Raw genomic sequence first — 17562 nt, forward strand, 5'->3', positions numbered from 1 at the left:
GGCCGCTTCCGCGCGCCGTGGGGTCGCCGGCCCTCCCTCTCCCGGTCGGCGGCGGCACGCATCAATATCCTTTTGATTGTCTGCGTTGTGGGCACTTGCCCTTAAATAGATAGTATAGACATATACATATTCTTCTTGTAGGTGGTCATATCTAAAAGGGGGCGCTCATAAATGATAAATTGTTTGCATGATAGGTGCTGCTTAAAACCTCCCAAAAGATGTGGCCAATATGGTAGAAGCAGATGCTTAGCACTCTAAGTGCTAGGCAAATTTTGGATGTGATTATCATATAAAATGCTTCTAACTCTATTTTGCAGGCTTGAGTCTTTTATATTTTCTAATTTCTAAATATATTTGATAGAAACATGATGTAAAACTTGTGGGGGTTTGGAGCAAAAAAAGAAGGAAGTGAACTAGAAGGATGTACTTGCCAAAGGTGAAGTCCTATATCCATTCAGAAGTCAAGAGCCTGAAGAACCCCCCACAAGTAGAGTTTGTAAATTTGACTGTGTTGTATAATGGCAGGCAACTCAACTATCAAACCTGCTTGTAATAACTTGGACTTTGTTTACATTCCTTGTATATATATATATAAGCATGGTTTGATTGTTTACTTGATTCTACAATAAAAAAGCATGTTTTTTTCCTAGGTTTCTTTCCTTGCTTTTGCTTGGGTGTGGCCAGGACTGTTTGATGCGGTAGGTTCTTAGGACAAAATAATCAATCTAAAAATTAATTTAGGCTCAATGATTTCTTAATAAAAGAAAATTGCATGCCTCTTTTTCAAGGAGTCAAGTTTTCCAAATTTAAAACAATCATGCATGGCCAAAAGTGCGTTGCATATAGAAAGCCCTCATTTAAGGACTAGATAACAAAAATCTATTTTCTTTATGAGTCAGCATGTGCATACCTTCATAAATAGGCAGCTTAATCTCAAAGCTAAGTTGTAAGCCCTACTTCCTAAATAAAAATAGTCCTCCACTCTACATTTACATTAAGACTGCACAACATGGTTTTAAAATCGATTAGATGAGTTTAACTGGTAGTTCTTTCCAGGCAGGACAATAAATCTAGAGGTCGGGCAGGTTATATCTCATGTAAGGTGTAGCTTATAAGTCCCTTTTGCATTCCGTTAGACTTAGGTTTGAGGCACTACCTCTCAGTAGTAATCACCTTAGTTTTAGAGTCCGAGGCATTGGTTGATTCCAAATCACCCTATAAGTCCTCACCTTCCAGGCAATTCCTCCAATATATATTATTGGAATGTAAGCACAACTTTCTAATCAAAATGTCAACTTAAACAAAAATTAGATTTTCTAAAATATAAAGCCCAACATAGGATAGTTTGGGCACCTCTGAGTTTCCCTCGGAATCAAGTGCTCCTACTTCACCTTCTTTGGCTCTCATTCTAAAATCTGATTCTAAGTTGATCAATTATTCCTTGAATCTCCTAAAGGTCAAAACCTTTAAGCAAGACTTTCTTGGATTTCAAAAAAAAAAACTTTAGCCAATATTTAAATGACTCTCAAATTGAAGAAACCCACTAATTTAATCAAAAATCTTCTCAAGCCAAAACTTGGGATGTAATTAACCATAGAAGCTTGCCCCTATGGGGCATCTGTACCCTAGAAATAAATAAACCCCATTCAACCAAACATTGAATGAGGGAATATATGTTTTAAATTGTAAATTTAATCATTGAGTCCATAAGGAAATGATATTTTTACCCTTCGGGATAATATGTCATCATTCATATGTCGAACTCAATCATAAAGTATGCAATCCATTTGAGGACTACAAAATTCTCCAACACACCTGCTCCAATGCTTCTTCCACAACATCGACTCCAACCTAACAAAAAGGGAAAGCATGCAATGCCACAAAAATAGTTTTGGCATATTCTAAGATTATCACGGCTCTTGACCCAAAAAGAGCTCGCTTCAATCGAGCACCCCTCCCTCTCTTGCTTCAATCGACTTATAGCTCATTTAAGTTGTGTGCACCATTTAACACGAACCCAAATAATAATTGGGTCAATTTCAAGTCAATTTTGGGTTTTTGGGTTAACATAAATCATACCAAAAAAATTAATCATGTCAAAATTTCATACTCGAACCCCACGCAAATAATGGTACGATAAACTCAAACCTAAATTTTTGAACCACGTAACAGGTTGGGTTAGGTCATTTATTGACACCCCTTTTTGTGCAACCATCTATGACGGTTAACATAAATGACCTGCCAAGATCTACTCATCCCTTAAAGTGGAGGACCCCAATAAATTATATCATTCCCATAAAGATAACGAGAACATAACATAAGACTTCTTCTACCAGAATTTTCTTACAAAATAGTTGGTGAAAAAAGGGAATTTGAAGAAGTTCATGATCAATAAAACCAACAAAAGGAGCCACTAATCAACTAAGGTCACCCAAGCGCATACAGCTAGCAAACAAGATCGACAATATTCATATGAGAGTGGAGAGGAAGCTTCCTACCTAATAAGCCTACGATGGGTCCAAGCCAAGTAGATTAAGCATGAATTTACCTTCTTTTCTTTTCTTTTCTTTTTTCTTTTTTTTTTTTTTTTTTTTTTGTTCATGAGGATTGAATGACTTAAATGAAGTGATGTTCATCCGAAAGCTAGATAAACATCATTTCCCAACAACTTCAATGATGTGGTGGTCATCAAGGAAGTGTTGAACAAATTTAAAGTATGTTGCATCTTCGTTGATTGAGAAAGCTATATAAGCATCCTTCTCCCCCCCACACCACCCCCCCAAAAAAAAACCTTGGGCATTGATTCAAAGAACCTGCAAACTATTAAATTATCATTGATCGATTTCTCAAAAAAGTCCAAGAACCCAAAACACACTAGCAGTTCTCACTATTTTATGAGTTGACAATTGATCCTACTAGTTTAAGCAAATGAATTTTGTGGTCCTCAACAAACCAATGTACACCTTATTTATTTTATTTTGTGGATTTAGCCAGACACTTATTTTTTAAAAAAAAATCTTCAACTCAACTCAATATTGTGACAATTAAGGGTGGACCAAGTCTAATTCAAAATTTGTATCAGCACATGTGCTACCTTGATATTATACAAACCCCCAAGTGTCAAGTTTATAGCATACAACTATGTGAAAGGTAGAGGTAGACTTAAAAAGACTTGGTTAAAAAATATTATAATGGACCTATCTTTATTAGATTTAGATGAAAATTTGACTCTTAACAGGACACAATGGAGAAAAATGATTCATGTAGCCGACCTCACATAATGGGATAAAGGCTTATTGTTGTTGTTATTGTTGTTGTATGAATTGAGTAACATGAGAACGATGAGATCCAATCATGCATAGTGGGCTAAAAGAGCTCACTCAAGTAGGAATAGATAGCTCGATCGCGCCTTAACTCAACATGACAGCCAATCGGGAATATCAGGAACACTTCATAGCAACGATGTGGTCCAGCATACAACAAAATCAACCTCCCCACTCAACTTAGTAGAAGCTTAAACTGATTAAACTTAAGATTTAGAACTATAGTATCCAATCATGCATGGTGGGCTAAAAGAGCTCACTCAAGTAGGAATAGATAGCTCAATCGCTCCTAAACTCAACATGACAGCCGATCGGGAACACCAGGAACACTTCATAGCAACAATGGGGTACATCATACAACAAAATCAAACGACCCACTCAACTTAGTAGAAGCTTAAACTGATTAAACTTAATATTGAGAACTATAGCATCAAAAGCCAAATAAAATAGATAGTACAAAAGGATGAGTGGGACACCCTCACAGCAATTTATAACCATTTCAACCATTCAAAACACCTGCATCATATATGCACAAGCGGATATCATCGACAAAGGCAGTAGCATCACCAACTACGGGTCATGCAAGATACAATGAGGAAACTAGATATTAAATGAGGTGATGATATATCCAAAATGCTTGATGATGTCCACTGGACAAGACCTAAGTTGCAAGGAGGGATTTATCCCTCCATTATCATCAGATGTAAAAGCAAGAATTACAAGGGTTCCCCAAGAACCTGTAAAGAGAGAATTCTATGAAAGAGACCAGCTTGGGAGCCATCTATAAATATCAAATAAATCATGGCAGAATGGGATATTTTCTGAGATCTTTCTGCTGCCCTTTAGCTTGGAGCTCTCTAAGTAGAAGGAATTACAATCCTCCCATAAGCAAGTGCAGCCCATCTAAAATCTCCCTCCCTCCTATCTCCGCCCTAAGAATCCTCAAATCTTGAATCAAATGTTAATAACCCTAGTTGATGCAGCGGCAAACAGTAGAAGAAGAATGAGCCGAAGGGAAGAGCAATGGAACAGTAGAGTTCCTTGCAGCTAACTAATATTATTGTGTTAAAAATGGATAAGCTGAGTCTTTCTCTAAACTCCTACAGCCATATAAACTAAAGAAAACGGAAACTGTAAATAGAAAAAATAGCTGGAAAGTAACTAGTCCTAGGCATAACAGAAAAAGGGAATTCTCAGAGAATAAGGGGTAGTGGTAGTCCTCTTAGCTACAATGCTCCACCAGAGAAGCGTAGCCTAACTGATGTCTGCATCAGTCCTCCCCCGGCTCCGAAAAACCCTACTCCGACGACGCGGTAGTAGGTTGGGCGTCATCCGGAGGATGAAAACTGTATAAGTCGACAACGTTGAAAGTGGACGCGGTGTGAATATCTGCAGGTAAGTCAATCACATAGGCGTTGTCGTTGATCTTGCTAAGTATAGGGAAAGGCCCTATTTTCCTGGGACGGAGCTTGGAATACGTTCCTTGTGGATAATGCTCTCGACGCATCCGAAGCATTACGAGATCTCCCACGTTGAATGACTTAAACCGGCGATGGCTCTCAGCATTTTGCTTGTATTTGTAGTTGGCCTTTTGAAGATTTTCCTTGACAGTCCGGAGAGTGTCCTGAACTTCATTAATTGTTTTGCCAGCTAAAGTTTTGCTGCCTTTAGGTAGAATGGCGAGGTCTACCAATTGGTTGGGAATTTTAGTGTAGACTACCTGAAATTGGCATAGTACAGTAGATCTATTGAAAGAAGCATTACAAGCAAACTCCGCATGACATAGCATTTCTTCCCATTTCTTGTGATTTTCCTGCACCAAACATCTCAGCATGTTTCCGAGCGTGCGATTGACCACTTCCGTTTGGCCATCGGTTTGTGGATGATACGCCGAGCTGAGTTTAATGTCGTTTTGAGCCTTTTCCACAACTCCCTCCAGAAATGGCTCACAAATTTCACGCCTCGGTCGGAAGTAAGGCTGCGCGGCACCCCATGTAGTCGGACTATTTCTTTGAAGAAAAGTTGTGCTATATTAACCGCGTCAAAGGTTTTTTTACACGGGACGAAGTGCGCCATCTTCGAGAAGCGGTCAACCACCACCATGATTGAGTCGGATCCCCTCTTGGTCCGCGATAAGCCCAACACAAAATCAAGTGATAAATCTTCCCATATAGAATCGGGAATGGGTAGAGCGAGGTAAAGTCCGGTATTTTGGGCAGTACCCTTGAATCGTTGACAAACGAAACATTTTTCAACAAATCTTGTGACATCGCGCCGTAAGTGCGGCCAAAAGAAACGCGATTGTAGCAGCTCTATAGTCTTATCCCTTCCCAGGTGAGCTGCAAGTCCTCCACAATGCAGCTCCCGGATTAGTTGAGCGCGCCATGAGGAGTCTGGGATACAAAGACTATTTCCTTTGAATAAAAACCCTGCTGTAAGGAATAGTCAAGCTTTGGGTGTCCGGCTTTACAAACTTCCCAGATTTTAGCAAAATCCTTGTCCGAAGCATAGAGCTCTTGCAACGTTTGTAACCCTGTAATCTCTGTTTGCAAGAGGACGAGCAAGGCGGAACGTCTACTCAACACATCGGTGACTCGGTTACTCCGCCCCGCCTTATGTTTGATCACAAAATTGAATCGCTGAAAAAAAAACTATCCAGCGAGCGGGCATCCTGTTAACATTCTTCTGACTGTTAATATACTGCATGGCGTGATTGTCGCTGCACAAAATGAAGTCGCGGTGCAGCAGATAATGTTCCCACTGTTTAAGTGCACGGACAACTGCGTATAATTCCTGCTCATATGCCGACCAATTCTGGCGTGATGCACTTAATTTTTCACTGAAGTATTCCACTGGTTTCCCGTCTTGCGACAGAACAGCTCCCACTCCTATAGAGGAGGCATCCGTATCTACCTGGAAGGGCTTGTCAAAGTCGGGAAAGGCTAAAACCGGTGCAGAACTGAGAGCGGCTTTTATCAACTCAAAACTCTGCTGTTGATCCCGCCCCCATGAAAATTTCGAGGACTTTAAACAATTGGTGATGGGTGTTGTGATCTCCCTGAAACCTTTGATGAAACGTCGGTAGTAGTTGGCCAAGCCATGGAAGCTCCTCACTTCCGTTATGAACTTGGGTGTCGGCCAATCCCGGATGGTCGTAATCTTCTGGAGCGACGTCTGAATTCCGTCGGATGACAATACAAAACCCATGAATTGAATTTCAGCTACGGCAAAAACACACTTATCTAAGTTGATAAGGAGCTGGTGGTTACGGAGCGTTTCAAAAATGGACTTCAGCTGGGTTAGATGATCAACAAAAGATGAGCTGAAAACAAGTATATCGTCAAAATACACAACACAGCACTTATCTAAATAAGGTTTGAGGACGTTGTGCATTAGCCGCATGAATGTGGAGGGGGCATTGCAAAGCCCAAACGGCATAACTCGCCATTCGAATAAGCCCTCGACCATCTTGAAAGATGTCTTCCACTCGTCTCTGGGACGAATGCGGATCTGATGATAACCGCTCCGGAGATCTAACTTGGAGAAAACAGTGGCTCCCGCGAGCTTATCCAGGAGATCGTTGATCCGGGGAATGGGAAATCTGTACTTGACGGTGATGTGATTTATTGCGCGGCTGTCTATGCATAGTCGCCATTGTCCGTCCTTTTTTGGAACAATGAGCACCGGAACGGCACAAGGACTAAGGCTTGATTGGATGAACTGCTTTTGCAACAATTCTTGGACAATCTGGCTCAAGATCATATGCTCCTTAGGACTCATCCTGTAGTGGGGAAGGTTTGGTAGCACCACGCCGGGGATAAACTCGATCTGATGTTGTAGTGTCCGGAGGGGGGGTAGGGAAGGCTGCAATTCCAAAGCAGTTATATCACTGAATTCCTGGAGTAAAGCTTGAATGGACTGATGGATCACATTTTTCTCTTCCATAGTAGGGTCTTCTACCACAAGCGCCAGCACGGTATAATGGTCATCCTGGCTCCTCAAAAGAGCTGGGAGGGCCAGACACGACTCTTGCGGACATGAGGCTGTGAGTGGACGATGGCGAAGGAGCTGCGGCACTTGCGGGTAGGAGTTTAAGCTGTTTTCCTTTCCACTCAAGAGTATATGTGTTGGCTCGACCGTCGTGCACCGCCCTATTGTTGTATTGCCACAATCTTCCCAAAATGAGATGACAGACGTCCATGTCTATGACATCGCAAGTGACATGACATAAGTAACTTTTGCCAATTGAAAAGGCCACTTTGCAAAGGTCAGACACAGTAAATTCCGAACCCTTCTTAATCCACCCGATTTTATATGGATTTGGATTTTTTGTGACTTTGAGTTGGAGCGCCTGTACCACCCCTCGAGAAATAATATTCTCCGTACACCCGCTGTCGATCACGACATCACATACCTTTACATTGATAGTGCATTTGGAACGAAAAAGGTTATCCCGTTGATTATTAATTGATTTCCTTGGGGCAATGAGTAGCTTCTCAACCAATCAGAGTACGGGTTCCCCTATGTCCCCTTCAATCTCTTCGCAAGCCTCGTCAACCTCCAATTCATTTTCCTCCAGCTCGCCTTCTTCATCCCCTTCGATGAATTGAGCTTGATGTCGAGAGGGGCATTCATTCGATCTATGCCCTAATTGTAAGCATCTAAAGCATTTACTGTTTGACGGTTTGGCATAGAGATTATCTCGGCCTCCAGCTGTCCGCGGCCGGACAGGTAATTTGTCTTCTCCTGTTAATTTCACTTCTGTTGGCCTCACTGGATTCGAGCTAGATGCGAGATCCTTGGCTTGAGTCCCTCCGGTCTTATAATTCCCTGAATTAGTCTCAACGAAGGTCCTTCGAGCAGCTATTGGTTTATACGATCGTTGCAATTGAACTTCGGCCTTAAGAGCGAAATTCACTGCCTAGGAAAGTTTCCACACCGAATTGAGTTCCAGTTTATCCTGAATTCCTTCCTTCAAGCCGCCAGTGTAACGAGCGATCAGTTGGTTTTCTGATTCCAAAAGATTGTTGCGGGCGCTGAGCCTATAAAACTCCTCTGTATACTCACTGACAGAGCGTTTTCCCTGCCTGCAGTGCTGGTATTGAATGTACAGGAGCTGCTCGAAATCCGTGGGCAAGAAATGCTGCCTCATCAATTGCTTCATGCGGCTCCAACTCTGCATCGCTGCTCTGCCTTCTCGACGACGGCTTTGTGGCCATCTCATTCTATCCGCTCTGGGTATCGGGAACTCCTCCTCCGCATCCGATGGTTCTTCTTCCGAAATGGCTTCATACTCTGAATCTGTAACTTCCGGGCATATAAGAGGACCCCATCTCGGAAGGGTTTCTCCCCGCAAATGTCTTCTGGGCGCTGGTATGGTTGCCAGAACTGCCGGGTGGGCTACTGGATTGGTAGCCACCCTTACTTGCCACATTTCATCGCGCATTTCGTCCGCGAATCGTGCAAAGTTATTGATGAGCTCCTCCAATTGCTTGGATGTTTGCTTTTGCGTTTCCCACAAAGCCTCCAAGCTCCGATCACCGTCGGTCCTGGGTCGGCTGCTCTCCGCCATTGATGTCGGCACTAGCTCTAATACCAGTAATGATGCAGCGGCAAACAGTAGAAGAAGAATGAGCCGAAGGGAAGAGCAATGAAACAGTAGAGTTCCTTGCAGCTAACTAATATTATTGTGTTAAAAATGGATAAGCTGAGTCTTTCTCTAAACTTCTACGGCCATATAAACTAAAGAAAATGGAAACTGTAAATAAAAAAAAAACAGCGGGAAAGTAACTAGTCCTAGGCATAGCAGAAAAAGGGAATTCTCAGAGAATAAGGGGTAGTGGTAGTCCTCTTAGCTCCAATGCTCCGCCAGAGAAGCGTAGCCTAACTGATGTTCGCATCACTAGTTCTTCCTCAAATCATAATTTATGGAGAGTATAATAGGTTAATCCCATTTATAGTAAATCACGTTAACCTCAACAATATGGATTCCTTTTTTGAAATTAAGATCATGTAAAAAGTTAAATAATAAAAAATTGATCCCTAAACAGTAAAATCATACTTATCATAACAATAGGACTTCCCTGTAACACATGTCCTAAATCTGATTACACAATAAACTCAAATATAAGTTGTCAAATAAGCTTAATAGAAATCCCAGATCAAGATTTAAAGATGGATTGTGTTATCATACAGTAAGATTAGACCAATACCGCCCAAATTGCAAAAGTTATGATAACCAGCATAGGTTAAGAAAATAATTTGTTAAAGAACTTGCATTGACCTGTAGCTATACTAAAATGGCATACTCTACATGCTACTTATAAGTGGCGTCCTCTTAAAAGTAATACTGCAGCCCATCATGCAATGTTCGCTATTTCTATAAGTTCCCAAAATGTATGAACCTAGGCTGAAATTGAGAAATCATACAGTAATTTAGACATTTTTAAGAAGTAGATATGAGAAGATCTATCCCAGCAGTACCTGTTGACTACGGTTAACCACACCAACATAGCCAAGTCGAAGTGGAATCACATTTCCCAGCAGAAAATTTCGTGCATCAGTACCTCTGTCCATTATATCTAGCTGTGAATCGTAAAGGAATAATTAGCTTAGAAAAACAAAAAAAAACACAATTTACCTAATCATAAATGGCACATAAATCCCCTACCTTTGTGATGACACCAATTGTTCGTGAACCTGAAAGGAAGACAATATCAAAAAATTACCTTAGCCAATTTATTTTATTTAGTTTCAAAACAAACAAATCAGTCTAAAAACGTGCAATCGTGATGCCTGAACTAAAAGCATAAAAAAAGCGTCATTATCAGAAATTACCATCTGGGTCAGCAATCCTCGCCATTTGAAGTGCATCAGAATTTGATAAATCTGCATTTGCCGGTGAAACTGCCAATATTATACAAGTTTCATGCTTGATGTATGATAATATCATTGTTCTGATTCTAGCCTCAATGTCATTTGGTTGATCACCAACTGGAACCTTTGTTATTCCAGGCAAATCAACCAGAGTAATATTGAGAACATTAGGCGAAAAAATTTTTAAACGAATTTGCTTGTCCGAAACTCCTTTATTTCCCCCAGCTTCACGGTCTGTTTCAGCCTGTAGGTTTAAGCATCCAATTTCACAAAACAATGGCAGATGGATAAAATGGAAATATAAAAAAAGCCATAAAGTACAAAAGCCAATACAGCACTAAATAGATTTATAAAACGCAAACAAAAAAGCTAAAAGCACAGTTTCAATCACCCAGTAGTCCCAGAAGCAAATTAAAATAAAAATAAAAAAAAAAACTGTATCATTTCACTGTACGGACTATGGAGAAAAAACTCATCAATGCCTTGAAACTTCTGACATGCGAAATCTGAAACAAAAGCTCCATAAACCCACCAGAGCAACATCGCCATCATCAAAGCACAAATTATGCAGAAATCTAGATCTAGTGGCTTTAAAGATTTAAAATACAAAAAAACGGATATAGAAGTGAAAATTAAAAACACCTCTTGTGTAGTAAAATAAGCAGCTTGCGAGGTTTGAGCATGTTCCCGATAAAACATGATAAACAAAGGCGTGAATAATCGAAAATCCTGTAAAGAAAAATGTTACGGCTTATCACCTGAATCTCACGCCGGATCTCCGAGAAGTCGTAGAACCTATTGCCTGGAATGTGCAAGAACTCGCCCCACTCCTCCATGTCTCCAGCAGGTGCATCTTGCTTTCGGGTGAAATGCACGAGTTGCAGCACCAGCGGGCGTCGCGTGCAAATATCGGAACCGCGCGGCAAGAAATCGCGGCCTACCAGCGCCTCCAATACGCTCGACTTTCCACTGCTCTGGCTCCCAACCACCGCCACCTGCGGCAGGTCGATTGTCGACGAGCTCCCCAGCTGCGCAAAGATGTCCTGCAGCTTGTTCACGATTGGAATCACTGAGCTCCCAATCGGTCCCGGCGTCGCCGGCTGGGAGGGAGAGGGGACTGCGTTGGAGCCAGCAACCGTGTCTTCTGCCATTAGATTCTTCCTCCCACTCCTTGATCGGCGGGGACTTAGGCTTCCGAGAAAGCCCGGAATGGTCGAAGATAACAAGCCCTAGAAATCAGAGATCGAAGATCGCTGCATGCGAAACCAAATTTCACTGCGCAGCTCGAATGACTATATTGCCCCGATTTTTAAAACATCTTTTACGGGAGATGAGCGGTTGGGGCTAGAACGTGAGAGAAAAACCCGGAATATTCATATTTATATAATTATTACTTTATTATAGTACTTTTAATCATTATAATTTACATGCATATGCTAATATTTTTATTTATTTATGTATCACACATATATATTTATTTATTTATTTATTTAAAATAAAACACATATTTTTGTAAATATACTTTAATATGATTTAGACTTATATATGTAAATCTAAAATGTTAGATGTTAAATATATATGTTTATAGAAAAGAAGTTTGTGTTATGTATATAAAATCGCTTTCATTTGTTTTATATAGCTTTTGTGTAAATTATCATTAATTAATAATGTTTATATATTTTTTATATCTAGGGGCAAAGTAAATAATATTTCTCGTTGATGCACAAATTAAAAACATCAATCATTTTCATTCAAACTTAGGCCCACGACAACACTATCAAGCCTATGTCCCACTATGTGGGGTCAGCTGCATGAATCTTTTTTTTTTCATTATGCTCAATTAAGAGTCAACCTTTCATTTAAATATAATAAAAAAGTTATTTCTAATATTTTCTAATCAACTCTTTTTAGGTTTACCTCTATGTTGATTAACATATGTCAAATCTGATATATATACTCCACTAATCAGGTCATCAGAACGTCTACATTTTATGTGACAAACTCATCTATGGAGACTCTCTAATATTATTTGCCAATAGAGCTACTCCAACCTTTTCACGTATATACTTGTTTTATATTTTGTTTCTAAGAGTAAAGTCACTCATCTGCCTGAGAATTCTCATCTCTACAACACTTAATTTTCTCTATTAACCCAAGATATGTAAAAAGTGTAATCTTGTAATGAATAGATTACATAAAGTCACAGTCCCCCCACTACATTTAAACTGCTAAAATTACACTCAATGCATTCGATTTTAGTGTGATGTCCTAGATTTATGTCTCATAATCTAAATTGAAAGAATTATTCATTTATCCTTTAAATAAATAAGAAACATAGCTATCTAATATTATCTATCATTAATAAATAACAAAATAGATTATATAATTCAAAACATCAATGTACATATATGTATTTATTTCCAACAATCATATACACTACTAAGAACTATAACAAAAAGAAAAATAATATGAAGAATTCTGACCAATCTCACATTCATGCTCCCCTGCCTTGACCTAAAATTATTTAATCATATATAATGAGTTTAAAAAGCCCAACGGTTCACCAAAACCTATAACTGAATTCAAAGCATGGTAAATAAGCAATATGCATGTCAACAGTCTAATCATAACATTAGCATTCATATGATCATTGAATCATTACAAAAATAATAAAATTCACATGTAGTGATGGTAGAATCTATAATCAATAAAACACTATATTATAAATATAAGTACCCGAATTTTGACTTTGCTAATTTTTTTCTTAAGTCATTATAATTTCAAATCATAAATCATTTTCGCAATGGTATTTTGATTAAAGTATTTTACTTACATGTTTTTTTTTTTAATTTTTAGACACCGGTGAAAATCCTTGAGGAATTTGTACCTGTTGATACAAATGAGGATTTTCGGGGCCTTCATGTGTCTATTTTGCAAACTGATTTCACCAATATTTTTTAAATATTATGATTTATTTTATGAATATTTTTCTACTTTTTTAAACTCCTAAAATGATTTATTATAATTGTATACTAAAAATTTTATTTAATTAAATATTAAAGTATTATTATATTACTATATTAATATAAATACCTTCATGCATTATTTAAAGATTTCTTTTCCCTTAAGTTTCAGCTAAACAAAGAAATGAAAAGTGAAATGTGAGAGAAAGAGAAGAGAGAGAAAAGAGAAACTTGGATTTGGAGGCCGCAGTGTGATTTTTGTCCGTCGGGCCAGTAAGGATAATTGCTCGTTTCGCTATAAAAAATCCATACCCTATTTCTGATTTCAAATATTTTATATTTTTTTTGTATTTTTGTATTTTCCGCTCAAATTTGTGTTTATGGTACCGAAAAACATGAATAACTTTGTATTAGCAAAACTTTCATTACGTAACTTTCTGAATGTATAAAGATCATGATTATGAACATTTTGAGTATTTATTTAAGATTTTTTTACGATGTGATTTTGAAAATACAGTAATTTTTGTCTACTCTAAAATTTATTTTGACCTCTAAAAATAATAGTGTAATAAAATAAAAGTCTTAAAATATCATTTTATAAAATCCCTGATAATTTTCTAAAAATGTATATTTTTGCCTAATATGATTATTTGTTATCTACCATTAATGCATTTTGGTCTATTCTTAATTAGGCTCAATTACGCATCATTTACTACAATGCATTGAAAATTTATGTGGATATGTGCTTGAGCAATAGCTAATCATTATTAGAATTATATTATTATAATAATAATATGTGTATGTGAAACAAATAAGTAAAGTCTGGTTGACCTATTGGTTGGAGACTGATTGACCTGTACATGATTGTGAGACAATAAGCTTTCTTTTAAATATTATGATTTGGTGTTATCATATACTAATTTACGTGATACACTAATTGGGAGTTATAAGGATATTACTACCGTGCTCATGAACAAAGAGTGACGACTCTATTTACTGAGTAAATAATTTACTAACACCGATACTAATGTACACAGAAAAGTACCATGATAGCCAGGACTTACACCTATTTAATGTTACTGAAATGCATGTTCTTGAGGCATTATTCTTATTATTGTATGGATTTACTATTATTGTCAGGGGCGGATCCAGCTTCTTTTTTCAGGGTGGGCAAAAAATAATTTTTTTGTGGGGGATGGGCAAAGATGCTTAGAATTGATTAAATGAGGGCAAAAAAATTTTTTGAGAGGGGGCAAAATACCCATAATACCCAAAATATTTCAAAATATCTCTCTAAAATTAAAAAAAAAAAAAAAATTTAAGGGAGGGCATTTGCCCCCCCTCAACTCAATGAGGATCCGCCCATGATTATTGTGTTATTGCTCCTATCACCGGATTATTACTGTTACTATTATAGACACTGATATTATTTGATACTACTGATTCACTGAACTTATATTAAGCATGTGATGTACTGAGCATGTAATATAAAATAACATAATAGTATGTGTATATTCATATATGATTTTATTATATTGATTGATTTTAATTGTCATTGTTAATATTTTGAGTCAATGCTTTATCCAATGTCTCTATTGATTGGTATTACGAGTATGATGATTATTTTATAAAATTAACACTCGAACTAATTTATTATTTTACTGCTTTAGCACTATAGCATTTTACTATTTATATATTGTACTACTACTACTGCATGTGAATTTTATGGTTTCTGTCTTGATTTAATGATCATATGAAACTGTTATGATTTGATTATTAACAATCATATTGCTCTTTTACTGTTCTTTGAATTTATTTGTAGGTTTTGATGACCTATTAGACTTTTATGCTCATTATATATGGTTAAATGATTTCAATTCATGGTACGGGAGCAAGAAGGGAGCAAGAGTGTGAGACTGGTCAGGATTCTTCAAGTTTTGTTTTTTTTTTTGTTATAGTCATGTGTAGTGTATATGATTTTTGGGAATAAATATAGATGTGTACATTGATATTTTAAATTATAGAATCTATTGTATTATTTATTACTGATAAACAATATTAGATAGCTCTACTTGTTATATATTTAAAAATTGAAAAAAATAATTTTTCCAAATTAAATTATGGGGCATTATAACGAAGGTCAATAAAGTAGTGAACCAGTATAAATGTCAAGTTCATAAATTAATCATGTTGCCGCAATAGAATAAAATATCAAATCAAAATAAAGACTATAAAATTAAATTAATGTAGTAAACATATTGTCACGACCCGACCCGACCGGGACGGATCCCGCCCGCACCAGGCCGCGACCAGCCAAACGAACAGATCAGGATCTGGCTTTGGAATTTGCTTCGGAACTGATTCTTCCAAATATTTCAACTCAAAAACAAACACACAGAGCTACTATGAAACATCAAATGCAGCGGAACAAATCATCTATATTTTTCTTTTCCTCAAAACAATCATCTACAAATACAGTACATGACTGACAGAAAGAACAAAGAAGAAAAGACATGACTGTACAAAAATCAAAAAGTACAAAAATACCTATAACTGATCAGACTCTGAATTCTAGTCCAAGATCTCCTTCCCTTTCCCAGAACCTGAAAACCACCAGAAAACAAGGGTGAGCTCAACAGCTCAGCAAAGCGACAAACTTCCAATCAAAACTTTCAGAATCCAAAACCAACCACTTCAAACCAAATATGTACAGAAACCAGAACAGAATCAGATAGATATCAAAATCGTGCAGATCAAAATGAAACAGATCAAATCAGAATAGATACAGACATATATCAAATCTATCAAATCAGAACAGATTAGGATCAAGGCCCCTTATAACTCCCTTTTTATAACATATACATATAGCATATCAATTCAGAAGAAATTCGGACGAATTCAGAAATCAGACAAAAATTGGGCAGCACAACGGCTGTATACGAAATTTACACAATTTTTCTGAAAAAATCACAGAATACCAAATTTGCACATAATATAAATAACAACATTGCAAGACTTTAATTCTATTGCCACAACATTTTTAGACATCGTAGAAAAATATAGTCGAAATAAAATTCCACCGTATTCAAAATACCCAGACAAAAATCTCCAGAAAATAACCAAAATGTGCACACTAGGCACGCAACAACATACGAAAAATTACGCGGTTAAAACTGAACCAGACGGGAAATACGGACGAAAATCACTAACAAAAATCAATTCCGGACAGATAATACCGCCAAACACGACGGTTCTGAAAATTGAGAAAGGCGGATTGTGTCTTACCTTGCGTACAGCAATATCTTGAACAATCTCGTCGGACAAAAACGGACCGGCATCGCCCGAAAATCAGCTTTTCCAAATTTACCCTCGACCTTCTCTCTCCTCGGCTGATTTTAGATATTTTTTATGATTTTCTCTCTCTTCAAAATGACTTGATTTCAGCTTTAAAGTGCTCTGATCGGCCCGGCCGATCGCACGATCGTCCTGGACAATCTGAACAAATCCATATCGGCCTGGGACGATTTCTCAGGATGATAATTAATTTTCTTGGACGATAAAAACCTCTATTCTCTGACTTGTGCCATCCACTAATCATCCCGGGATGATCCCAGATCGGCCTGTACGATCCCTACAGGAAATCATTCCTGAAACTTCTTTACAGAATCTGGAACAAAAATTGCACTGATCGTCCCGGGACGATCCAGATCCGCCCGGACGATCATGGAGCAGATTTTGATGTTACACATATATAGGAATGTACACATGTTATTCATGCATTCTATTTCATACGCTTAGTGTATCACATGTTTAATATCAGTACAGTTAATCAGTAGTATCAAATGGTATCACTATCTATATTAGTAATAATTTAGTGACAGAGCAGTAGAATAATATAATAATAATAAATATCTGCAGTAATAATAAATTTGTATAATAATAAGAAAAATATTTCAAGAACATGTATTTCAGTAGTCATACTAAACAAGTAAGAAGTCTTGATTATCATAGTTTTTTTCAGTATTAGTAAATCGTTGACTTAGTAAATAGAGTCATCACCATTTGCCCGTCAGTACATTAATAATCAATTTATAACTATCAATCATTGTATCACATTAATTAATAGAGGATAACATCAAACAACAATATTTAAAGAAAAGCCCGTTAGGTCACCATCCTGTACAGATCAATCAGCCTCCAACCAACGAGTCAACCAATCTTTATTTATTTGTTTCACACACACATATATTATTATCATAATAATACAACAATAATAGCGACCAATTATTACTCAAGCGCATATCCACATCCATTTTCAATGTAGTGCAATAAATAATGCATAATTAAGCTTAATTAAGAAGATGTCAAAATATCATAATGGTTGACAATAAAGAATCCTA

At 37.4% G+C, this 17562-nt stretch overlaps 1 protein-coding gene across 1 annotated transcript in view; it reads right to left on the reverse strand.

Annotated features, from left to right (window-relative positions):
* LOC110109562 (dynamin-related protein 3A-like) overlaps positions 1–11498 on the reverse strand; it is a 52634-nt gene extending 41136 nt beyond the window's left edge. Inside the window, exons 1-4 of the mRNA XM_020840691.2 lie at positions 10958–11498; positions 10161–10443; positions 9994–10022; positions 9807–9908 (exon numbers count right to left, since the gene is read on the reverse strand). Of these exons, the coding sequence (XP_020696350.1) occupies positions 9807–9908; positions 9994–10022; positions 10161–10443; positions 10958–11350 (807 nt within the window). The 5' untranslated portion in view covers positions 11351–11498. The remainder of the gene's footprint in view (positions 1–9806; positions 9909–9993; positions 10023–10160; positions 10444–10957) is intronic.
* Between the last annotated feature and the right edge of the window lie 6064 nt (positions 11499–17562).

This window comes from Dendrobium catenatum, unplaced genomic scaffold (assembly GCF_001605985.2).
Source record: "Dendrobium catenatum unplaced genomic scaffold, ASM160598v2 fragScaff_scaffold_733, whole genome shotgun sequence".
In the NCBI taxonomy this organism is placed as follows: Eukaryota; Viridiplantae; Streptophyta; class Magnoliopsida; order Asparagales; family Orchidaceae; genus Dendrobium; species Dendrobium catenatum.